Source organism: Drosophila obscura, unplaced genomic scaffold (assembly GCF_018151105.1).
Source record: "Drosophila obscura isolate BZ-5 IFL unplaced genomic scaffold, ASM1815110v1 contig_179, whole genome shotgun sequence".
In the NCBI taxonomy this organism is placed as follows: Eukaryota; Metazoa; Arthropoda; class Insecta; order Diptera; family Drosophilidae; genus Drosophila; species Drosophila obscura.
Window position 1 is genome coordinate 7,742,572 of NW_024542766.1, and position 25,446 is coordinate 7,768,017.

The 25,446-nt window shown below is 42.6% G+C and overlaps 1 protein-coding gene across 3 annotated transcripts; it reads left to right on the top strand.

Annotated features, from left to right (window-relative positions):
- Positions 1-168: 168 nt before the first annotated feature.
- Positions 169-24,740, top strand: LOC111077888 (GTPase-activating protein CdGAPr). Of its 3 annotated transcripts, XM_041592264.1 has the most exons (8): positions 169-313; positions 17,449-17,661; positions 17,740-18,207; positions 18,294-19,567; positions 19,649-21,352; positions 21,393-21,720; positions 21,791-23,946; positions 24,026-24,740. In XM_041592264.1, exons 3-8 carry the CDS (start codon positions 17,791-17,793, stop codon positions 24,102-24,104), a joined length of 5,958 nt encoding a protein of 1,985 aa, XP_041448198.1. In that variant the 5' UTR covers positions 169-313; positions 17,449-17,661; positions 17,740-17,790; the 3' UTR covers positions 24,105-24,740. The 3 variants fall into 3 exon arrangements, with proteins under 3 accessions (XP_041448198.1, XP_022228044.2, XP_041448199.1); XM_022372352.2 differs by lacking the exon at positions 17,449-17,661; XM_041592265.1 differs by lacking the exon at positions 17,449-17,661 and having other exon boundaries at positions 21,417-21,720.
- The last annotated feature ends 706 nt before the right edge of the window (positions 24,741-25,446 follow it).

A 25,446-nucleotide genomic window follows, 5' to 3' on the forward strand; every position in this document is an offset into this window, starting at 1 on the left:
AGAATTCATCGAGACTTGGCTTGCGAAAGTGTACATTTTTTGTTTTAAATTTTGGATGCTTAATGCAGAGTGGAACCAGAGCGGGGATAGAAAATACTTGTTTTGACATTCTGCACTACGTTTTTGGTATTATGGAAACGTAAGAGCTGGAATTGCGGTGAATGACGTCTGTGGTCACACTGCTCGTTGGTGCCGGACATTTGTTGTCGCGTTGCTCGTCGCGTTTTTTTGCTTTTGAAGTAAAGTTCGCCTGATAAAATGTTGTAATATTGCTCTTATTACACGACCAGTGTTTCCTTCGACATAGCGAAAGGTGTGTTAAATTGTTCACTTTGCCCCCCGCCCCTGCATATGGGTGACAAGTAAATGCAGAAAAAAGATATGCTGAAAAGCTGAAGAGGAAGCAGAGGAAAGAAAAGTATCTCTTCTCTATTTAAAAATGTGTGTCAGTGTATTGTGCACCATAAGCAGCATAAGCAACAACAACAAAAGTATAATAAATAATAGCTCTAGCACCGTTTTGGCGACGACAACTTCCCAAAGAGACCCTGAAGTGGTCTTTTAATTGTGGCATTGTTTTAGTATATTTTTCCCATCATCCAATTTCCAAGACGTGTTTTGTGCCAAATAACAGCAAATTATTCCCCCCTTTTATTCGGGATAGTGAAGTGTGTGTGAAAGAGTTGGGTTTGGGTTGGTTTGGTTTGGTTTGGATTGTCGTACGGGGAAAGGGGAAGTTGAAGTTGAAGTGTGTGTGAGTGTGTGTGTGTGTGTGTGGTGTGCTGCTGTCATCATCCATCCTGTATCTCCCTTTCTCACCCATTGTTCAAGTGTGTTGTTTCGTTTCCCACGCATTATGCTCGCGCTTTGCTATTGGAATAGTTGGTATGTATGAAAATTTTTAGGCGAATTACTGTATTTAACTGTATTATAGAGGGTAATTGCATATTAATATAATTTAAAGCTGCAATATGGCCCCTCTCACGGCGTCATTTTGTCGAATTTAAAGCATTATCAGGCACTCATACATACTTATGCTTACGCTTTTCTCCTTGTTTGTCGTTTGGTGTGTGTTTGTAATTATGTATGAGCGTTTTTCACACTAGATTTTTGTCACCCTGCTGCTGCCTGCCGTTGCTCTCCTCTTACATACGCACACACACACCTGAGAGAACTCCATGCCTTGCGCCTAACTGTCCGTCCCTTCTATCTGTCTTCTCTGTCTGTATGTCTATCTGTCTGTCATTCCACCCCCCATTTTCAGTGTATCTCTCTCTTACTCGCTGTGTGTGTGTGTGTGTGTGTGTGTTTGTATGTTTGCTTCTGCCGCCGCCTTACGTGTTGTTGTTTTTGGTCAACAGAAAAAAAAGGAAATTTATTTTCTTGTTTTTAATGTTTAGGTGTGGTCGTGCTTTACACACATGTACATACATATGTACATGTAACGTATGTGTGTATTACATGGATCCCCACGGATTCAAGCGGAAGCAGGCATAAAAAAAAGTTTTGTGGTTGACATTGAACTCTCCGGCTGTATCTCTCTCGCTTGCACTCTCTCTCTGTCTCTCTTGGTAAATGTCCTTCTTTTAGGGGATTTCTTACCTCTCCCCTCTCTCTCTCTCTCTGTCTTCTTTGCAGTGAATATCCTTCTCCTTCCCTATTTTCCTTGCAGATGGGCCTTCTTCCTCCCTAGCCTCGTGCTGTAGTGTACCTCCTGCAATTCCTCTCTCTGTTTCGTTTCCCACTCCTTTCGCTAATGCCCCCACCCCTCTTTCTGCCCCTCTCTGTGTTGACTGATTTTGCCGTTACTTTCCAAAAAAAAAATAAGTCGCTCCTGGCCTGGCCTTTCATTTTTTTTTCGCTCGCTTTTTGGCCACATTTACTTTTCCCTTATACCCTTTTTGGCACCGCAGAGTGCTTTGGTGAAAGGAGGCAATTGGCTAATGGATGGGGTGAAATAATTCAAAGATCATGATTAATTTCCCTAAATTTCCCTCAAGTGAAATTGGCACTTAGGGGGAGATCTTTTGCTTTTCATCGTGCATGGTAGATTGATTTAAATATATCTTATTTAAATAGCACATATCCATTACCGCCTAAATCTATTATAGACATATGTATTTATCTTCTTTGATATTTATCCTATGAGAGCATTTTCACTTCGCGTTGACTCATTTGTTCGCTTGTTTTCTATGGCGGAGCGGGAATGTGCGGGCCAAGCTTTCTCGTTTATTATTACGATGTCTGATATTCGTACATGCTACATAAATATACACACATACGTTCATACATATGTACATATGTACATGTGCATCATACGAAGAGTACATATGTATAACCCATACTGTTATTATTATGTGGCTCACGTCTTTGGGAAAAAAAAGATTCGCGCTGCGACTGCGCACGATTATGGCACATTTCATAGCCGTGTATAGCCCCCCACCCCCTGCCCCCTGCCCCCTGCCCCGCTCTGGTGGCTTTGCTCCAACGATGACGAGAGCAAAGTTGACTGCTGCCGCCTGTTGCAGAAAAAAAACGTGTCAAGTTGGCCAGATATATCTACTACCATCCATACACATAAACTACACAAATCATTCATATAAGGTAGTCGCTGTGCAAGAGCATAAACCAGAAAGCGAGAGAGAGAGAGAGAGAGAGAGAGAACAGAGAGCCGCTTGTCTGGGAGCTTCTGAGCTTCGATTAATTTCGTTGCGCCTCGGTAGCTGTGCACTCAACTCAAACATCCGCTCTGCTCTGCAGCCGTTGCCGCTGACGCTGCCGCTGCCGCTGCCGCCGCTGCAGGGTACCAGAGCGTTTACCTCGTCGCAGCGGGGACCTAACCTTATTACACATTATACTAAATTTACCCACTGCCCATATCTGCCTGCCACACTGCCCTGCCCCATCGTCAGGCATCGTATAACACATCTCATCTCCCAATATCTCGCAATATTCCAACAAAAACCCCTTCTCTAGGGTTCCATTTGCATGGCCCGCCTGGCAGGGAAGCATCTGGTTTTGTTTTTGGAAACGGCATTGCACTACACTAGACAGCAGGGGTTGCACTGCTACACACTAGACTGCAGCCAAGAGGGTTGAAATGTGCGTCCAAATTCCAGTTATACGATAACCGGAACCCCTAATCATATGCAGGGTTTCTCTACCAAGTGGCAAATGATCTTATTGGAATGTAAAAAAAGGCGGGAAATATTCCAGCAAACGCTTAAACAATGCCAAACAATGAAACATGCATTTATGCCAGTTTATTGTTGCCTTTATGCCTTTAAAAGGCAGCCAATTGCTATGATTTATAATAGTTCCATGATAGTCAATACTTTTATTTATTTTTATACCAAAACAGAGCTACCACATCAAACGGATATTATTTGCTTTATCATTTCTAGTTTTAAAAATCCCAGGTAGAATAAACCAAATATCTTCAGAATTCTTAATAGATTATAGAGTTCAAATAATTGTAATTATTTCCCCCAAATTGTGTTGTCTAGTGTCTCCTCCTCCTTCTCCTCCCCCCTTCACATGACTTAACAAAAACACCACCCAACACAAAAGCAACAAAGAAATTGCAAATATATAAACAGCAACAATGCAAAAAAAAAAAAACGGCTGCTTTCCCCCCTTGCGTTTCTTTCTCTTTCTCTCCTGCTGTTGTTTCCCCCTCCCTTTTGTCACTCTTTCTTGCTGCCTGGTGGCCCCCTTTTCGCTTCTCTGTCGTTTCGCTTGTTGTATCTGTTTACACCTGTTTATTCCGTAGGCAAATCGGTATCCCAAGTAAACGCCGACGCCGCCACCGCCACCGTCTCATGTTCGCTTTTTGTTTTTGCTATTTTTTTTTTTTTTGCTTACATTAAAATGTTACAAAAAAATTCTTTATAAATTCGCGCCATATTTGGCTACTGACGCGCCCCCCAGTACCAGTGGGCTTGGGTTTTTTTGTGGGAGCTGGGGGAGGAGGCACCGCATGCCAAACCCACACAACACTTTAAGAATTTTTGTTGGCTTTGCCTCTTTGGCTTTAGCTGTACCCTACTTTACAGAAAGGGTATTGCGTTTATGCGGAGATGTTAGCAGTGAAGAGAAGAAAATTTACCAACCTGGTAAAATATTGCCGTTAAAATTACGCCACAGTTTCTTATGATTTTCAGCCGTTCTGCCATTTTTAAATAAATTTGGATCAATGGCAAATAAGTATAGCACGCACAATAATCAATGGAGTATCTCTAAGGGTATTCCCAACTTCGGTTATCAATGCTGGCTGGCCCTCTACCCCTTCCCTCTCTTCCCTGTTTTCTGTTGGGGGTTTTCGTTTCATATACGCATATCAAATACTTGAGCTCAATTGATTTCAATTAAAACTGACAACTGGGCTGATGATTTCGTTGTGGTTTCTTGTTGTTCTTGTTGCTATTGTTGTTGCTGTTCCTATGGTCGTTAGTGCCAACTCAGATGAAACAAAAACCATCAAAATGCCCCTCAAATGTTGGATCTGATGTGTGTACTACTGTCTGTCTGGAATGGGGCGCTGATCTTCGTGTTTCGTGCTTGATGGACTGCATCGAATGGGGAATGCACTGATGGGATTGTAGTTTATTCCTCATTGGAAATTATAGAGAAAGAAAAGAGGAAAGAGGTCAAAACATCCATTGGAAATCGAGTATAAATACACAATCAAAAATAAGGAAATCTCTTTTAAAGAGCTTCATTCCTAAGCTAAAGGATTACTTTTGAGGAATATATTTTAAGAAATCTTAGAAAATCCAAAGAATTTCTAGCTCTCTTTGGTTTCCCAAACAGGAATTAAATTTTTGGCAATGTTTGCCTTATTTTTAATCCGATTGTTCTTGAAACTGTTAGATCGTCAGATACAAACAGCATAGACATAGACATGACTGTTTATAGTGTGTTGAAACCCATATATCTAGATAATTTTTATTGTTATTGATTTGCGGGGGCCGTTTACGGGGAGAGTCGCCTACCATTCCATATAAGGAAACACCTTCTTATAATTTACGAGATCTACATACGAGATATCATACAGAGACAGAGACATCAAAGAACGACTCGGTGTATACCTCTTGAATAATAATTGCATGAAATGAAAGTTCTTATTATTCTACATTCCATTCAAATCGTTGGATGATTCATGCGGTAAATTTATACACGTGTTTCGATGATAAAATCAGTAAAACAGAAAAAAAAGACATTCCAGATTGTGTGTCACAGTCACACGTTGATGAGTCATGGAAAAATATGGAAAACAAGAACATTTTCCCTTTCATTCTTATCTATGTAAATAGATAGCATCGAGATATGCAAAAAAAAAAAAGTACCCAAGGATTCTTCATAATTAGTTGGGTTGCCAGAAGGTACTTTACATTTTATGAGTACTCTGGAATGTAATTTTCTTTCTATGAACTACACAAAATACTCTTCCTTCTTTTTGGATGTCAGAAGGTACTTCCATTTTCTTAGGGTTTCACGAAGTTAGCTCTTTATTTTTTTTTTTGGAATTTTCCCTTTGTTCTATGGCTTCCAGTAGCAACCTTTATTTTACATTCTTTTAGTGTCACAAGGAACTCCCTCATTCTATGCAGTTTCCTTGTCATTTATAGGAAAATTCCTAGAGGCTTGCCATAGCATTTTTCCTATTTATAGAATTGATAACGATGTACCTCTGCAAGCACAAAAGTCTCTTATCAGCTTTCATGTGGTTCATTCATCCAAGATACATTATTTAAATATAAATCGCATACTAAGGTCGCAAATAGTTTCTACAGTAAACTAATGGATTAATGTTTTATACAGTAAACTAATGACTCATTTTATCAGCAATAATTACAACAAAAACGAGAAGGAACGTGTGAGTCGCTTCTGGGGACGCGACTCTACTTATACCCGTACTCAGTCAGTATATACATTTTTGAGCTTATGATTTTTAAGAATTTTAGAAAAAAAAAAAAAATTTTACATTTTACATTTTTTTGCTACATATGATATCTACATCTACATATACAATGTATATTCTACATCTAACATGTAGATTTTACATGTTCCAATTAGATTCTACATCTCCTCCGCTAGGGGTTGCTCGCGCACTGAACGCGGCAGAGTGTGCGAGCGAGAAGGAAAATGAGATGCGTTGTCGTCGGCGGGAGGGGGGGGGGGAGGGGAAGCAACTGAAAATTAATTTCTTCATTCTGGCTATAATTATGATCCGATCTGATTCAGATTCGGCAATCTGGTAGATATGGGCATTTTCTACGATACTGCGTTTTTAGTTTTATCGTATCTTTAAAACTGTGCCTGCCACAGATTTTCGTCCTTTGTGTGGGCGGAAGGGGGCGGGGCGAAATTTTGAAATACACTTGTAGCAGTGTGATATCACATGAGTCTGGAAACCAAATTTGGTTTATCTAGCTCTTATAGTCTCTGAGATCCAGGCGCTCATCAAGACGGACGGACGGACAGACGGACAGACGGACAGACGGACGGACAGACGGACATGGCTATATAGACTCGGCTATTGATGCTGATCAAGAATATATATACTTTATGGGGTCGGAAACGTTTCCTTCTCTGCGTTGCACACATCCACTTTTACCACAAATCTAATATACCCCTTAACTCTTTTTTGAGTACGGGTATAATAAACGAAATTTGTCATAATTTATAAGCCACAAACATTGTATAAAAATATGCCCCTCTTTTTGAAATATTTTCTGGGTCTTTTCTCTGATTAAAAAGTCGATAGATAATCCCACCTAATTAGTTTATCTCTTGAATCAGTGAAAAGTGAAATCTCTTTCTTTTATCTGCTTACTTTTGAATCGTGTGATCAGACTTGATCAATGCCCTATTTATAGAGAAAATAAACCATAGGAATTCCTGTCACGCTCTCAACTATTTTGCTGCTGCCTCCTCTGGTGCTGCTGCTTCTTCTTTGGTTGTATTAATAGATATTCTAAAGATAGAGTCTTTCAAATACCAAATTCCTTTGCACAGGATAATCTACATTGCAGATCGATAGATAGATCATGCCGTCACACACTTTGAAGAGGAAAATATTTCAATGAATTGGAAGGAAAAGAGAATAGATGTATTAATTTAATTACTATAAATTATTGATTCCTATTTCCTAAAATGAAATAATAACAATAAAATAAATAATATTTAAATAAAATAAATAATATTAAAATAACATAAATAATATTTAAATAAAATTTCTATAGATTACATCGTACTTCCCATCGATTTGGAGTGCTTAAAGACCTCCCACAAATACAGTAGATCAAACAAATACCCTATAAAAACAAGATATGGCTTTCATATAAAAAGAAAAATATTTATTTAGCGCATTGTTTAGTGTATTTTATTTGTTTATGGAACTCTCATTCGATGCTTGTGCCAATTGCCCTCGATCGTTGTTCGTTATTCGTTTCATTATTATTGCTGTTATTGTTTCTTATTGAAATTCAACACTTTATTTCAACAATTTATTGTATGCACGAGGCACTCATATTCCGGTCGCCGTCTGCTGCCTGCCTGCTGCTCGTAGAGAAATGAATAATAATTAAATTAAATTGTTTAAACGGCCGGCTTCTGTCTGTCTGTCTGTCTCTATGGTATGTGTATCTGCGTATCTGCATATCTGACGTTTGTTTCTAAATATTTTTTGGCGCTGTGTCGTTGCTGTCCTCCAGCCGGGACAGCAGCTGCTTCGCATATTTGTTGAATGTGAATTTTTATTGTACCACTTTTCTACACTTTTTTCTCCACCCCTCCCATCTTTCTTCTCTACTTTCGATTTTTATACCCGTACTCAAAAAAGAGTTAAGGGGTATATTAGATTTGTGGTAAAAGTGGATGTGTGTAACGCAGAGAAGGAAACGTTTCCGACCCCATAAAGTATATATATTCTTGATCAGCATCAATAGCCGAGTCGATAGAGCCATGTCTGTCTGTCCGTCTGTCCGTCTGTCCGTCTGTCTGTCTGTCCGTCTTGTTGAGCGCCTAGATCTCAGAGACTATAAGAGCTAGGGCAACCAAATTTGGTTTCCACACTCATGTGATATCACACTGCTACAAGTGTATTTCAAAATTTTGCCCCGCCCCCTTCCGCCCCCACAAAGGACGAAAATCTGTGGCAGGCACATTTTTAAAGATACGATAAAACTAAAAACGCAGTATCGTAGAGAATGCCCATACCTACCAGACTGCCGAATCTGAATCAGATCGGATCATAATTATAGCCAGAATGAAGAAATTAATTTTCAGTTGCTTCCCCTGTCCCCCCTCCCGACGACGACAACGAAACTCATTTTCCTTCTCGCTCGCACACTCTGCCGCGTTCAGTGCGCGAGCAACCCCTAGCGGAGGAGATGTAGAATCTAAATGGAGCATGTACATTGTACAATCTACATGTTAGATGTAGAATATACATTGTAGATGTAGATGTAGATATCAGATGTAGCAAAAAAATGTAAAATGTAAAATTTTTTTTTTTTCAAAAATTCTAAAAAATCATAAGATCAAAAATGTATATACTGACTGAGTACGGGTATAAGTAGAGTCGCGTCCCCAGAAGCGACTCGCACGTTCCTTCTCGTTGTCTATCTTTTTGTTGTTGTTGTTGTTGTTTAGTTTTATAAATATTTGGCATGTGCTGCTGCTGCTAGCTGGCGCTACGAAATATCTAAATATTTAGATATGCCGCCTGTGTCCACCCGTGTTTTCTTTTCTATATTTTTACTCGCAAAAAATCAAACTTTCACTTCCATTAAATACAAAAAATATACGAACTTTTGTTGGCTCTAAGTATCTGTGTGTGCGTATTTGTATCTATGCATATGGATATTTGTGTGTGTGTGTGTGTGTGGGTTTATGGTGTACCTGTTTTGTTGTCAACGTTAAAATGACATTAGGAGGCTAGGTTTTATGGTTGGTCTCTCATTGTGGGCCAGGGGCCGGGGGGGGCCTCTCTACAGAGCAGGGGGATCGAGGCAAAAGCCCATACCCGATACCCCCAGTGGCAGCGAAATTCTGCGAGCAAAATGTCAAAGTAGAAAATTTACATCCAAACGATTTCGCTTTTCCTTTCTAACTTTTTTTTTTTTGTTATATATTTTCTCTATTTTTTCTACGTTTTTTTCCCCCCTTTTATCTGATGAACTATTTCTGTTTTTTCTGCGTAATTCCCTTACAAATGTATCTTAATGAGTTATTTTTTATGAAGATACTCGTTATGTTGAAAGTTTGAAGCATCTTGAACATAGTTTCATAAATATTTTATGACGAGGTATTACTGGTTTTGGGCTTATAATTATGTTTTGCCATGGGCAGATATAATATTTTCAATTTTAAATGTTGTCTAGAGTATATAATTGCATTTGGGTAGATTTCTTTTCCGATTGAGCGTTTCTTGACGTTCTAGCAACGTTTCAAAGGCAATTGGTTTTTATCCGACCCTGATCCGGAACATTGGCTCACCAATATCAAAGAACTACTGACAATGAAAGCAATATGCACTACACATAATGTTATTTAATTAAGTTATAATCTAAAACGTAATCGTTGTCCAATAAGGTGTAGATATATATTCAGATTAGACCTGAAACAGCTTTTGTACAAGCCACAGGTCTGTTAAGATAAGCTTTCTGACCTTAAAATCATCAAAGTCAAAGATAAATGATTTTCAACAATACATCTAACAGATAAAATGTTTTTGCTAGAATTTCCTTGAGTAAACTCCACCAGTATTAGATTTAGCGCTGACTAACATAGGCATTCAGTTCAAGGGTTTAACTGCAAGTTAAAGAATAAAAGGAAGTTGCTTAACATTAAAGAATGTTCCATCTATAGCATACACTTAAATATTATCTTAAAACATCTCTTGATCATGCTTGAACTATTCCTTAATTAAGTATTTTCACACTGCAATCGTTAAGGGTATACAAATGTCATGCATCCGCTTCAAGTTTTCTTTTTCCCTCTTTCATAAGTTTTTTCTATGGGGCAGGCACCTGTTTTATAGGTACTTTTGTTCAAGTCCGGTCTGGTGGCTGTGTGGCTCTGTGGCCGGCCTGTGTGCTACGTGTGTGCATAATTGTGTGAACGGAAGTTCGAAAAGCTCCAACAATTAAGAGCTGTCCGCCGAGGGGTCTGCCCCGTCCACTCCATGGGAGTCGTGTGTGTAAACTAAAGGCTGTGTCCGTTGGTTAGAAATAATGAAATCGTACTCCCCAAGAGCTGGCTGGGCCAACAGTGGACTCCAAGTCCAAGAGGCGGCCAAGAGCAAGGCGTTGACTAATATGCCAGTTACGACTAATTGCATTTGCTGCTCTCTTTTTAGTTGCCCCCCAGCACGGGGTACGGGGGCTCCCAATGCTTTTCATTGTGAGTCATTCAGAAGGGGTTTTACGTTTCAGGGTGGGGTATCGATTGGTCTGCACGAGGAAAAACACAAGAGAGAACATTTTTGAGCTCATATTTAAGCGATATTCAGATTTAAATAAACTAAAAAAAAAAGATTGAATAGGTATTCAATAGGGGGGAATATCTAAAGAAAATTACTGATAATTGTTTGGTAAATGGTAATCTATGATCCCAATGATAAATTCTTAGAAAGTTATTCCTGGTACAAATAGGAACTTTTTTTTTTTAAAGAAATACTCATCCAAAAGTGAAGATTTTTGGTAGCTAATATCTATGTGTATAATCATAGCAAAATATAGATTTATTGCTTGAAAATTGTAGTTACCATAATTGTTTATAGATTTTTATTGGTATACAAAAAATATGTGCAGCAACTTTATCTGCTTGTGAATTCACACACAAAGATATCCAGTATCCAGTACAGATATACATATATAACCATTGATGCTCGCTCTCTCTGTCACATAAATGACCTTCCATACCATACAATATACCCGTTGTACGCCCACAAATACCCTGTAAACAATATAATATTGTAATCATATCAAATGTAAACAAATCTCCCCCTTATGATGAGTCAACCAAAGCGATCAGATTTCCATTGAACATTGGCACTCTGCACTCCGCACACAGTAGCCCTGGCAGTGGGGCAGTGGCACCCAAAAGTACAAGTGCCACTGCGATCTGTCTGCCTGTCTGTCGTCAGTCGATCTGTGGGGCGTAGATTGATACGACGATGCTGTTCAACAGATTAACGACAACAGCAAACAGTCATAGTGGCAAACAGTGTGGAGCCGAGGGAAACGAAACTGATGGAGGGAACAGAACACAGCAACCGGATTAGCCTTGGTCTGCAATTTGTTCCATGATTTTCGTTTCGTTAGGGGAGAGTGGGAGAGTGGATGGAGCGACAGATCGCATAGTTTATAGGATCGGCCATAAATTGGTCCCGTCGTTTAATCACTTTTGTGATGCTCAGCCCCATTAGTCATTTTTTGTATTCTGTTTACTTTCATTTGAGGCTCCATTCTCTCATTAGATTAAGTGTATCCCATATCATATTACAGTCATCTACATTTTAAAATGAATCATTTGTGGATACAAATGAGTGTCTAAGAGAGTCATCTAATGACCAGCAATTAGCTAATTTTAACATGACATTTGATGTAAATGGGAAAGGAAAGGCCCGGCTCTCTTTCTTCATATACAAATATAAATATATTTCATATCTAAATTAAATATATTTTAATATTTATGTATAAAATAAATATATTTTATACATAAAATAACATAACAAATTTGTACGAAATATATTCAATAAAAATATTTATTTTATACATAGTATCTATTTATTTTATTTATTTATTTTATATATAAAATAAATATTTTCATATCTTTTTTGAATATATTTCGTACAAATTTATTATATTATATCTTTTTTTTCATGATTTTAAACTATCTGCTATAAACTATCTGCTCTTAATAATGTATTTACACCAGATAGGGGCAGATTTTTGCTCTTTTAAATGGTTTTAAACCAGACATTGAATTGTTCAATGCAACAAACTTCTTGCTATTTGCTTGGAAAAGTCTGAAATTCCTTGAGATTTTATGATCTAATTAGCACCACATTAAACCAGACTCTACATTCAGGATGTTGGATTCCCACAAACTAGTTGCTGATTGCTTGGAATTCCTAAAGATCTTGTGATCTAATTAATACTAAATTAAACACAAAGACTCTGGCTGTACATTCAGGATGTTGGACTGCTGTCATAAATATTAAGATACTGCCGTAATTAAACTGAAAATGTTTGAGCTGCAGCAAGACCAAGAAAGATCTATTTAATTGCCCCACGTTGTTGTATCCGTCTCATTTAGATGTACATCATTCAAGCAGGCAGCAGCAGCAGGCAGCAGCCTCTTTATGTGGCACTTGTCGTTTGAGTGAGTGAGTGATTGAATAACTGAATGAATGTCGAGTGAACTGACTGAACTGACTGAACTGACAGACATTCAGAGACGAATGCGAATGCTAGTTTTAAGCACACATATTATGCATGCATTTTGCCTCAGCCGTAAGTCTTTTATGGTCGACATCATTCAACTGCAATTGTTTGCTCTAGAAAAATGCTCACCGCCTCTTCTGCGAGTGAACGAGTGACCCACTTTAAGCCGTAAATTAGCACAAACAACAACCAGCTTTTACGCCACTTGATGTGGCATGTTGTTCCCCCTCCTCGTCGTCCTCCTCTTTTCAGAATCTAGTTGGAGACTTCACTCTCCTCCTCTCACGCACCAACAATTCCCAATGCAGTCTTGCTTTTCTTTATAGATCATTGTCAAATGTGGCTTTAGCTTTCAGTTTCTCCATGAATTGGGTCAGAAGACAACCAACGATGGTTAGACGGCTGAGGCAGCAAAGTGGGCAAAAGTAGAGCCAAAAACGCACTCATTAAAAAATCATTAACTATTGTCCAATATTAAGTTATTTCGTAGCATTAAATGAGTCTCTCGATTGAAATGTCTTAGCCCCAAACAGACTTCGGACATGGGATCTAACAGTTGGACATGGACACTGTTGAATGTTGTTTAATTGATTGGAGAAAGTGAGGCTCTCGGCTCTCTGGGCTCTCTGTAGCAATATGAACCAAAAAAAAAAAAAACCTTGCTTCGAGGCTGGGAAAATGTCTTCATTGAAGGTGGCTTTTCGGCCCCAAAGTGCAATCGGGCAATCGAGCAATCGACAAAATTTAATATGCACAGCAGCTACCACAAACAACTCTTGTTTTTTTTTTTGGATATATTTTTGCTTTTTTGTTTTTTAAGGCAGAGATAATCTTCAGGCATTATGTATTGTGTAATTTTTGAGGCATAACTCTTATTAAGAGCTGCCAAACAACTTTTGATGCAATCAATTGTTGCATTGTTTTTTTTTTTGAGCCACTTAAACATTTGATTTTGTTTGTTAGTTTGTTATTTGATTATTTATTTCTACAGCAAAAATAACTGCAGCAGATCTACAGATTCGGAAAATTTGTGAGACAGCCCGTACCCTTAGACAGCTGTACCTTTAGGGTTCATTTGCAAATGGCGTTATTTCGATGCTAAACAATAGCGAGCATTCGCCAGTGAGCCATCTTTAACCACTGCTTACAGAAACTTATCTCGAGTTTTTTTTTGCATACCATAAACCGCTGATCATTTTCCAGTCTTTCGATCTGTAAAGCAAAAAAGTTATTTTTAATTTTCAGTCAAAATTCAAATTAAATTTTCACTTAAATAAACAACAATAAACCAGAAATTACCCAAAAATTATTCTGAATGTTTTCTTTGATATCAACACTTGAATTCAGGGAACCAAGAACAGAATAACTTTTAACTTTTCTTTTAATTTTTATTGAATTTATTTGAATAAATAAATTAAAATCATTAAAAAAAATAATAATAATAGTAATGACATATTAAAAAAATCCAAAAATCCATCCAAAAATTCTTAATGTTTTCTTCGGAAACGAAAGCTTGAGCTCTAGCCTTTTAGCTCTAGGAAACCGAAGTCGAATGCATTTTTCAAACACCAAATCAAACCATGGCTGGCTCTACAATTCGCTTAAGGTAATCCTCCAAATGGAATCTTATTATTCCTTCGAAGAATTCATTTTAATTCAACGTCTCAGCTGCCTTGTGGCTGTGGTCCTGCTTGTGTGCATTTCGTGTCCTGATTTGGCTGTCGGCGATCCAGCGGTGAATATTGTTGATTGGTTTCATCAACTAGATTGCGAGATTCTGCCTCAATTGTATGAACTAAATCGCATGATTGTACAAATAAATGATGATCAAGATGATCAAGGGCATTTCGAAGAGCTAGAGGAGATCGACAAGGAGTAATCGATAAGTAAGGGAGAACGAGGACACCAAATAGATATTCGCCGCATTAAAAAATCAGCCGCAGGCAGAATCGGGGAGATCAATATTCAGATGTCTATTTTTGCGCTACTTTTCATTGTCGTTAGCTATATGTACTGGTCGTAGATCGTTATTGAGTCCATTAGAAAGGACAAAAATCTATGATCTATCGGGTTCTAATGTGCTCTGAAAACTTAAAAGCTCTAGCTATTTTATTTTTTATTTAAATGCAAATTTGTGCAACATTTTTAATCGAAATAAATAACTCAATCTTTATAGTTTCTAAAGATGTTCTTACTTAGCCATGAAGCTATGGGCATAAAGCCCAGTAAAATTAACAAAGAAATAAAAACATAAACTTTATTTTTAGAGATTTCCCACCCGCCAAAGAATAATTGAAAATCTTGCAAATTCATTGGAAGCACATGGGAATGGGGGGAAAGTACAGCAAATCTGATATATTATCACACACTCATTCATCATTTGATATTCATTCATTTATTTGTTGGGTAACCTAACGGTTACCTTAACGGTTGTTGTAATAACAGACATTTCTATGGATAGATCTTTTGATTTCCTCCCCCCACCCCGCTCAGGTCGTTGACATTTCGTATTTGTAGGGCATGGGGAGGGTATGTTGGGTGTGTTTCAGGAGATGTACATAGCGGACAGGTATTTGTGGATCTATAAATTTACAATTTTACAATTATATGCAATTAATTCACAGTCTACGCCACCTAGACTTGGTTCAGCTATTCGTTTGGTTTAGTTTTTGGATCTTGGAGAATGTGTTAGGCTATAGTTGGATGGGTTTTGCTGTTTTGCAGACTCTGATGAATTATTAATTATAGTTTGCCTACTAACACTTATTTTTGCTGTCAAATTTCAAACTAGAAAATACAGATAAATAAATATAGGGCTCTTATTTGTACCAATATTATGCACATTGAATTATGATTACAGCGTAAACTATTTTTAAGAAGTTGATATTTTCTTAATAACTCGTCCCACAGCATTACTTTCCTCTCTTAATGGATCATGGAAACTAAATCATACTTGATTTATTTACCATGCAGGTAAACTCGCCTTTAATGGGTATCGCCCAGTCGTATCGGATCCATCTCTAGTTGTATTATTTTTGTTGTCTATTTATTTTTTTCCCTGGCAGGTCGTTGCCGTTTGTTTAAATCCAATTTTATATGCACACTTAATGATTATTTTGTTGTTGTTGTCATTTATTTTCTCTGCGCTTCTCCTATATTTTTTTTTTTGTTGGTTTTTGTTTTGTGTCTGTCGTTTTGTTTATGTGGCTGCATTTTGAAACCGTTAGCGTTAACATTTTCTTTAATAGTTTTGTTGCGCTTTGGGGAGCTGCCTGCTGCCGGCTGCATTTGATGAACGGCCCCCAGAGCATGGTCTCTCTCCCTCTCCCTCTCTTTCTCTTTCTCTTTCTCTACCCATTTGCCAGAGGGGAGGCGGTGGTGGTACTGCAACTCTCCTCTCCTATGAGAGTTGAAAAACCCGTTTACCCGTCCCGCTCTATGATTTCGTTGCCTGGCACTAGTTGGTGTCTCGTCTGTCGCGTCTGCCACATCCCGTGGACCGGTAGACCGGTGGACCAGTGGGGCCTCCTCTGTCTCTGTCTCTGGCTCTCTGTTTCTGTTGCTGTTTCTGTTGCTCCAACTCCTCTGTTTATCCCACTCTCTATTGCAGCCCGTCTGTCTGTCTGTTTAATTTATGAAAGTTTAAATGCTCCAAAGCCTGGCGGCGATTGCATTTCGTGTCGCCTGTAAATCAGAACTACCGCTAGGCATCCCCCATCCCCCCCCACAAGCACCATGATCAGCCAAAACAAGAAAGGAAAAAGTAAAGAAATAGTTCTTTGAGTGCCAAACATGCTGATACCCTGGACAGGCAGCATCTCTAGCTCCCATAGATCAATATTATTTTATTTTATTTTATTTTTTTTTCTATACAAATAAATTACTGTCTTTATTTATTTATTTAGGAAATAGTGGAGTATAAGGCATTATTACAAATTTAAATATTATTTAATTTAATTTATTTTTTTAATACAAAGTAAATTTATGTCTTTATTTATTTATTTAGGAAATAGTGGAATATTAGGCATTATTAAAAATTTAAATTTTATTTAATTTAATTTATTTTTTTAATACAAAATAAAAATTATTTATTTATTTGGGAAATAGTGGAATATTAGGCAGAAATTATTTCTATATTCCCTAAAGCAGAAATAATATTACTTTCAAAGTTTCTTTTGATCACTTCGAAAGTTGAGTTTTAAATTTCCATAAAACAAAGTCTAAATGTGGCTATACTGCAATGTGGCACTCCAATCTGCAACAATTTATATTTAATATAATCGAAATACTCGTACTATTCTGCTTCTCTTTGGCCAGAGTACCGTCACAGAGTCCGCCCTGCCTGAATTCGCATTTCGCATTCGCATAACCGTTTCCCCAGTGCTCCCCCAACTGGTTTGAACTTAATAAATATATATTTATTGTATATACTTATGGCAACAGATACAAGAGATACAATGCGAAACATACGAGTGCTTAGTTGCATGTGCCACATCCATATATCCATGCCATGCCACAAAGGATGTCTGAGCCACTGACCTTATTCTTGTTGCATTTAGCACAGCAGCAACACACACACAGAGAGAGAGAGAGGAGGAGAGAGTGTGGAGTCTGGCTTACAGGAAGAGAGAGTGTGCCAGGCAGCCTCTCTCTCTCTCTCTGGCAACCAACGAAAAGTAGAACGTATAGAAGAGAGTCGGAGCACCTGGCTTTGGTTCCGTTCCATACGTTTGGGCTGGCTTTGGGGTTTTGGGTTAATTGATAAAAGAAACAGATCGTGCGTGCCATTAGAAAGTAAACGCAATTTTCGGTGGCTTAAACGAGCATTGAATGAATGCTCAAACGATGCCTCTGGGGGGAGGCTACATGTCTGTACTTTCCATTGCCTTCAATTTGGCGGGGGCTTTACTGTGTGGGCTTAATGCGAGAATCAGCTTTAAGTAACGCAAACTCTGTGCTGCTTTTTCCTAACATTTTCTGTGACTTTTAGCCGTTTCCGTGAGCGTTATGTGCCTTAGGTCCCCTGTCGTTACGTGGCAATGCCCCATACACATGTGCATATATTTTTAAGGCCCACTGTAAACTGCACACTGTACACTGCACACTGCAATATGCAAATGAAAACGAAAGGCAAAGCTGAGAAGCAGAATAATAATTGAAACGGGGCCTACCATTGTCTGAGACGTTGTTGAGACATTTGAAGGTCTGTGAAGAACTGTGAAAATTACTGGCGTATATCACTAATATCTCCTATTATTTCTGTGGGTTTGTCTTTTTACAGATGCTGCAACTGCTGCTGCCGGCGTAGAGACGTACCCAAAGTGACTGTAAAATGTCGGAGAAGGTGAGCACTTCGCTGGCCTCACAATTGCATTCGCATGCATTGGCCACAGCCGATGGCAGTGGCACTGTCGCTGGCTGTCATACGGCCAACACTGCAAAGGATGTCCACCATCCAGCGCTGCAGTTCGAAATGGATGCCCCAGCGGCGGCAATTAGCGCACAATTAAATTTCAAGATAATGCCAGCGGATAGTCTGCCCGGTTTGAGCTACCAGGAGATGTTTGCTTCCATTTCCATGAACACATCACAAATCTCCAATGCCTCAACAGAGGCATCCTCCAGCTGCAGTCCACCGCTGGGAATGGGACTGGGCTTGGGCTTGGGCTTGGGGTTGGGCGTGCCAATGGGGCCACCGCCACCAAAGCCCAGTCGTCAGCATATGGCAGTGCAGCCATTGACCACATCGGTGAGTCGTAAGCCATGATTGAGTTTTTACGATTTGGAATTTGGAATTTGGAATTTTTATTTTAATTTTCTTTGTCTGTATCCTAGAAATCCTGTCGCTTTCCCAAGCTGGAGGAGTGCGCACATTTCCACTACGAGCGCGTGCAGCTGGGACCGCTGTCGGTGCAGCTGTTGGATGACAAATCGGAGCACATGGGCAGCAGCATAGCCTCCCAATCGATTGGCGGCGATCTGCCGCACAGCTCGCTGCGCAGCTTCTCGCCGGAGAGCTGTTGGTTCATCATACGCGTCTGTCCGCAGCGCTGTGAGCCCTTCCTGATCAAGCGATCCTTCGAGAATATGCAGCTGCTGGACGAGATGCTGCACCGCTGTGTCTACGATCGCAAGATCAGTGGCCTGCGCAACATGGCCGAGCTGGCCGAGGAGCTGCCCAGCGAAACGGACGTGGAGTATGCGGTGGGCAAGTACCTGGAGCGCTTCTCGAAGATTGCCTCCGATTCGCTGACCTGCGGCACCATACTCACCTGGCTGCAGCTGGACAACAAGGGGCGACGCCTGCCCCTGGCCGATGGCGAGACGCAGCGCACAATCAACACACCGGCGGTGGGTGCGGCGTATGGCGTGCGGCGCTATCAGGCCCAGGCACCCGACGAAATCAATATCGAGGTGGGCGATATGATATCGGTGATCGATATGCCCAGTCCCGCCGAATCCATTTGGTGGCGTGGCAAGAAGTCCCATCTGCAGAAGTCCCTCTACGAGGTGGGCTTCTTTCCGCAGTCGTGTGTGGCCACCATTGGCGACAAGGTGCCACGGAATTTCCCCATGCCAGCGCCACTGGTGGGCCATCTGGATGCCTCGCCCACAAAGCCCGTGCTGCGCAAGCACGGCAAACTGATAGCCTTCTTTCGATCCTTTATACTGTCGCGTCCATCGCGGCGTCGCCTCAAACAGAGCGGCATTTATCGCGAGCGCGTCTTCAATTGCGATCTGTCCGAACATTTGCTGAACAGCGGCCAGGACATACCCATGGTGCTGCGCTCGTGTGCCGAATTTATCGAGAATTATGGCGTCATCGATGGCATCTATCGACTGTCGGGCATCACCTCGAACATTCAGCGCTTGCGACGCGCCTTCGACGAGGAACGCGTGCCGGATCTGGGCAACCCAGAGATGAAGCAGGACATTCACGCTGTCAGCTCGCTGCTGAAAATGTACTTCCGTGAGCTGCCCAATCCGTTGTGCACCTACCAGCTGTACGATAACTTTGTGGAGGCCATTCAGGTGAAGGCCGACGAGGCGGATGAGCGGCTAAGGCTGATGAAGGAGACGGTACTGAAGCTGCCGCCGCCACACTACAGGTACGAGTCCCAGCAGCAGCAAATCTTTTATAAATAATAATTACACCTCTCCCTCTCCCTCTTCCTCTCGCCCGCGCGTAGAACCCTCAAATATTTGGCTGAGCATCTGTACAAGGTGTCGCAGCATCACGAACGCACTGGCATGACGGACAAGAATTTGGCCATTGTCTGGGCGCCCAATCTGTTGCGTTCGCCCGCCCTCGAGTCTGGCGGTGTGGCCGCGCTGCGTGGCGTTGGTGTGCAGGCGGTGGTCACCGAGTACCTGATACGGAACTGCCATAACATATTCGATGCCCTGGACGATGCACAGCGGCAGAGTGTGCTGCCCGTGGCAGCAGCCATGGCCGTCAATGCTGGCGGTGGTGAGCTGCGTCTGGAGTCGCTCACCGACTGCGAGAGTCTGCTGGTGGAGCAACGCGAGCAGGATCAATCGTTGGGCATGGTTGAGCGGCCCAAGAGCCTGAGCACGGGCGGAGCAAAGCTCATCAGCCTGGAGGAGGCCCAAGAGCGCCATTCGCGCATCGAGGGGGGTGACCTGAAGCATTCGCTGCCGATTAGCATGCTGGCAAGTGGCAGCGTCAGCAGCAGCAGCTGCACCAACAGCAACACAGCCGCCAACGCGGGAAATGCGGCCACCAACATTGGATCGTATATAGAGGTGGGCGGCGGGCCCTCCAGCCTGCCGGACAAATACCACACAGTGCTGTCGGCGCCACGCAGCTGGCAGAAGCGCAAACCGGACAAGACGCCCTCCTGGAAGTCGATATTCACGCGCAGTCAGCGTCAGGGCGGCAATGTCGATCCCAGCCACAAGATCATCCACGAAACGGGCGGCGGTAAATTGGATCCAGTGTCCGCACGCGTCAGCTTTGTGCAGGCCTCCCATGCGCATGCCAGCAAGGAGCTGTCGAAGCACGACAAACCCAAGTCCATAGAGCTGCTGGAGACGACACACGAGCGAGAGCCCAAGCCCATGGAGCTGTGCATACGCTCCAATTCCATTGACAGCCTGCGGACGGTGGGCCATTCGCGCAGCGTCTCCCATGACTCGTACTTTGATCTGCTGCAGTCGCCGCAGCGCGGCCACACGACCACCTGCCCATCGCGGGAGCTCTCCGAGCTGGGACTGAATTTCGATCGCGAGGAGCCCGAGATGCGCATCTTCTCGGAGAGCGAATCGCTGGTTAGTTCGCCGCGTGTCGGCAAGGAGAATGTGCCGCCCGCCTCGGGCTGTGCCACGCGCCGGATCATGCGTGCCCGCCCCGAGGAGTTCTCCAGTCAGACGAACAGCGTTAATCCCAGTCCCAAGAAGCAGCCGCGTCTCAATCTATTGTCACCCTCGTCGGCCAGGACTCTGCCGCTGCCGCTGCCATTGCCAGCCAGCGCTGTGGCAGCGGCACAGCCCGGACCGCAGCACCATTGTGGCCACGAGCCAGCGGGCGCGGAGAACTGCTGCAAGCGCTACAAGCTGGAGGATCAGCTGTGCGACATACAGTTCATTGACTGCGGCACGCCCGAGCATGCGCCGACGGTGCAGCAGCAGTTTGCCAGCGTGGAAGTGCACCCGCCACCAAAGCCAGCCAGAGCGCATGTGCCAGCAGCCACATCGCCTGCCTCGGCGCGGTATAGCTATCCGTCGGTGCAGTTGGGCGCCAAGCGCAAGGAGCAGCAGGCGGCCAAGGAGAGATTCAGCTACCAGGGCACGTTCATGCAACAAGGAGGGGCAAGCAAGCAACCAGAGCAGCAGCAGCAGCACCAGCAGCAGCCGCCACGTGTTGCAGTGCAGTGAGTAGAGCAAGGGGCAGGTCTCTTATACCAGCTACAGCAATCCCTGTGTAATCTCTTTCAGCAATAACACGGTGCCCATGCGCAGCAAGCCGCGTGTGGAACTGCCGCCGCCAGATGTCAGCGATTCGCAGGGCAAGCTGTCGGTGGCCACGCCCACAACGCCACAGCGGAGTCCGCGCTACAGCCTGCTGTTGTGCGACACAGAGGAGAGCTCCGAGAACAGTTCGGCTGTGACCACACCCCAATACGATATGGAGCCACTGATGCGGACCTCGGCCATGTCGTGCATCTCGGGGGTATCCTCCAATATGCAACAGCAGCTGCTGATGGGCGGCGGCAGCTCTCACGAGAGCCTGGGACAGCAGGTAAGTGAATGAAAGTGATGAGCTCTCTCTCTCTCTCTGTCTCTGCGATGCCTGACGAACTCTCATTTAGTTTAACCAACTCCAGGAGCTGGAACAGCGTGATATGAATGCCCTGAAGCGAGAGCTATCTTTGGATTTGCAGCCGCTGCAGCCACGTCTGTCGCAGCCCACAAATCGTGCGGCCACATTGCCCGTGAAGGAACAACTGCAGGCAGCAGCAGCCGCCGCCGCCGCCGCCGCTGCGTCGCCCAACAATTCAAATTTCACGGACAACACTAGTCAGTCGGTAACGCCCAGCGAATACGGCTATCAGCATTTGCAGCGGCATCTGAGCATGCACTCGCTGCTGGCCACCGAGGAGAGCTCCCCGGTGTACGAGGACTTTGAGCAGACGCCCAGCAATGGGCTGCACAAACTGTTGGCGGCAGCAGCCACCAGTCCCATTAAGTCAACCATAAGCATCACATACAAGTCGCCCGAGAAGGAGAAGGAGAAGCCACAGCCACAGCCCCAGCCCCAACAGAAGCTGCTGCTGGAAACGAACTTTGATGAGAATATTGTGTACGAACAGGTGAAGCTCTTTCGCAATTCGGTAACTGAAGTCAATCAGATGATGCTGCTGCGAGGAGACCAAGAGACGCGGCCAACACCACCAGCACCAGCACCAGCTCCCTGCCTGAAGCAGATCGAGGAGGAGGAGCCGGATGTGTGCGCCAGCAAGGCGGCAGAGATGACGGAGCAGCTGCTGCAATTGGAACAGGAACAGCAGCAGCAGCAGCAGCGGGAGCATGAGCAGCTCTTGGAGGATGAGCACGAATCCCAGTTGCTCTACGAAAACATTGAGCTACGAAAACCGAAAACAGTCTACGAGAATCTACGTGGCGAGGAGATGAAACTCAATCTGGAGCCAGAGCCAGAGCCAGAGCCAAAACATCCCAACATGAACAGTGATCGAATCGAATTGGATAGCCTGGACAGTTTGCCCGACACCGACACCGACACCATGGAGCAGGAGCAGGAGCACACGGCACTCCAGCTGGCACCAGCAGCCATGCCAGTCAGCAAATCGCCATCGTTCAGTGTCAAGGAGTTGGCCAATAAATTTGAGAGTTCGCCCGTCGAACAGCTGCCCAGCTTTGATTTTTCAGTGCGCGGTGGCTCCATGAAGAAGCCAAACGAATTGAGTGTGCCGCTGTCCATGCCCAAGGCAATGCCCGCGCCTGTGCCCCTGAAGAAACTGAACAATGCACAGAAGATAACACGTTCGCTGGACGAGAATGCGTTTGTGCGTGAGTTTGGGGGCAAACAGTTGCAGGATTTGTCGCTGAACAAGTTGCCCGAGCTGCCAGAGATGAACAATCGCCGCAAGAGCTTTGATTTTACGCGTCCCAAGACATTGAATCCACCCAAACGGCTGCCGGGTATGAGCATCACCGAGGAGATCTGTCAGAAGCGTGGCGGTGGAGGTGGAGGTGGAGGTGGCGGTGGCGTTGAACCTGAAGCAATTGCCATCACTCCCACCACAGAGAATCGCATTTCACTTATCCAAAATAATGTACCCAAAGAGCAGGCTACACCGTTTGTTCTGCCACCTGTCGGACGCAAGAGTGTGGTCACGGGCGTGATACTCGATCGCGAACGCATCGAGAAGATCAAGGAGGAGCGACGCCAGCAGCTGACACAGAAATACCATGGCGACACATTAAAGTCGCGCTCCAAAACGGAACTCAACTGCACGGATGACAGCAATTTCCACGCCACAGAATCGTTGCGCATCAAGTCCAAGTCTCGCGGCGATATGCACACACTGCAAAAGGATATGGACATGAATCTGAAGCAGCTGGCCCGTGTACCAGGCGGTGGCTCGGAGAGCACACTACACACAGTGCCCGGCGATTATGTGGGATCGCAGCCAAATGAACAGCAGCATGGACAGCAGCGTGTGCGTAGCATTTCCGATGAGAAGAATCAAAATTGTGATACCAATAATGGAGCTGGAGCTGGAGCTGGAGCTGGAGCGGCAACGCTGCTGAGCGTAAAGACAGCTGCCCAGAAATATGGCAACCAAAAGGCAACGCCATCATCAGCAGCATCGATATCATCATCAACGTCGTCGTCGTTGTCGTTGTCGTCTGGTGTGGTGCGTGGCCCACCGCCGCAGCCGCTGCCACGTGAGCGCATGCCACAAAGGAATTCGTTGGCCGCCGAGAGCAATGCAAGCGCCAAGTGAGTATTAACTGCGAATATGCCATATTTATTTTTATATATATTAATATTAATTTGTACAAATTTCTACCTCTTGCAGCAGCAGAGAAAAGATCTCACCACAATTCTCAATACGCGATGTGACAGCGATGTTCGAATCTCGTTCACAAAACCAATAGAACTTAAGGCAACAATAACAACAACAACAACAACAAAATTACCAACTAAATAACATCGAAATAAGGAGACAGCCAGACAGCTATAACCCCCTTCTACTATATCTATATATATATATATATATACGGTATAATCACATATAATAATGGATCCGGCAGCGATTTATATACATGCTATATATATTTTATTTAGTTTTTTAAAACTTTAACTTTTAAGCTTTTGGAAATTCTCTCTCTCTCTCTCTGTAATAACTGGCGCAAGCGGCAAACCCAAAGACACTTTCAGATACATACTATATATATAGATATAAATGCCGCCTGGGGATCGATCTGGAGATCTGTTTGAAAATAATAATATATATAAAGAATAATAATGACAACGCCTTGCGCCCTCAATACGTATGCAAAATTCAATTTTGTTTTGGATAAAAAAAGAGCACGAAGAACGGAAGAAAGAGAGAGAGAGAAATGTGAACTAAAAGACCATCCCATAGATCCCTCCCCCCAAAAAAAAAAAATGAATGCAAATTGTTAATGCATTTTATTCTCGGCCCCTGTCCCTGCCCCGGCCCGTCCCATCTTTTTCGTAGGTGTTACGTTTCATTAAAAAGTTAATTAAATTTCGGTTTTTTATTTGTATTTCTTTTGTTTGTTTTCCCTTTAATATATTTTCTTGTGACGCGTAAGAGTTTTTCTTTAAGCATTTTGCAAGCAACTTTGAGCGAGTTGTCTTTAAGTTAATTATTATACGATTAATCGATTAATTTATGCATACTATATATATTTTTAAAAGATAATAAACTCGATTGCATTGTCAGTTGATGACGTCTCCACTTCGATCCATATACATATACATACATATGTATGCCTACACTTTGTAAATACTCTTTCTTTGGCTTTGCTTTTAACTTGAACACAAATACAAAAACTATCTGACACAACTATAGATATATGTACGTATCTGCAGTACAAGTTGAAAAGTCTGTGTACGCGACTTGATTGAGGTCGGGGTTAGGTGTGTTTTTCCAAGATAATTAAACAGAAAGAATACTCTACTAATATAAGTCCTAACGATGTAGTAACACTAATTAACATACATACATACTTACTGGTTGTCTTCATGAAAGAAAAACATTTACTGGTAACAGTTCGCTATCTGAAAATAAAATAGAATTTTTCCCTTAGAAGTGCTGTACAAAAATATATGCTTTTAATTTTTTTAAATTATAATTTATTTGTACACTTGATTTTTTTCTGATTATCCTAAAAGTACTATAAAAACAGTGTTGAGAAGTGGCACTTATAGTTTTCTAGCGTTCATAAATTGCTGAATAGCTTTGGGGAA

Excerpts from the sequence above, each read along its gene's own strand:
- LOC111077888 (XM_041592264.1), top strand. The coding sequence starts at position 17,791 with ATGTCGGAGAAGGTGAGCACTTCGCTGGCCTCACAATTGCATTCGCAT. Across the intron at positions 19,568-19,648 it reads CTGCCGCCGCCACACTACAG|AACCCTCAAATATTTGGCTG; the intron begins GTACGAGTCCCA and ends GCCCGCGCGTAG. Across the intron at positions 21,353-21,392 it reads CCGCCACGTGTTGCAGTGCA|CAATCCCTGTGTAATCTCTT; the intron begins GTGAGTAGAGCA and ends TACCAGCTACAG.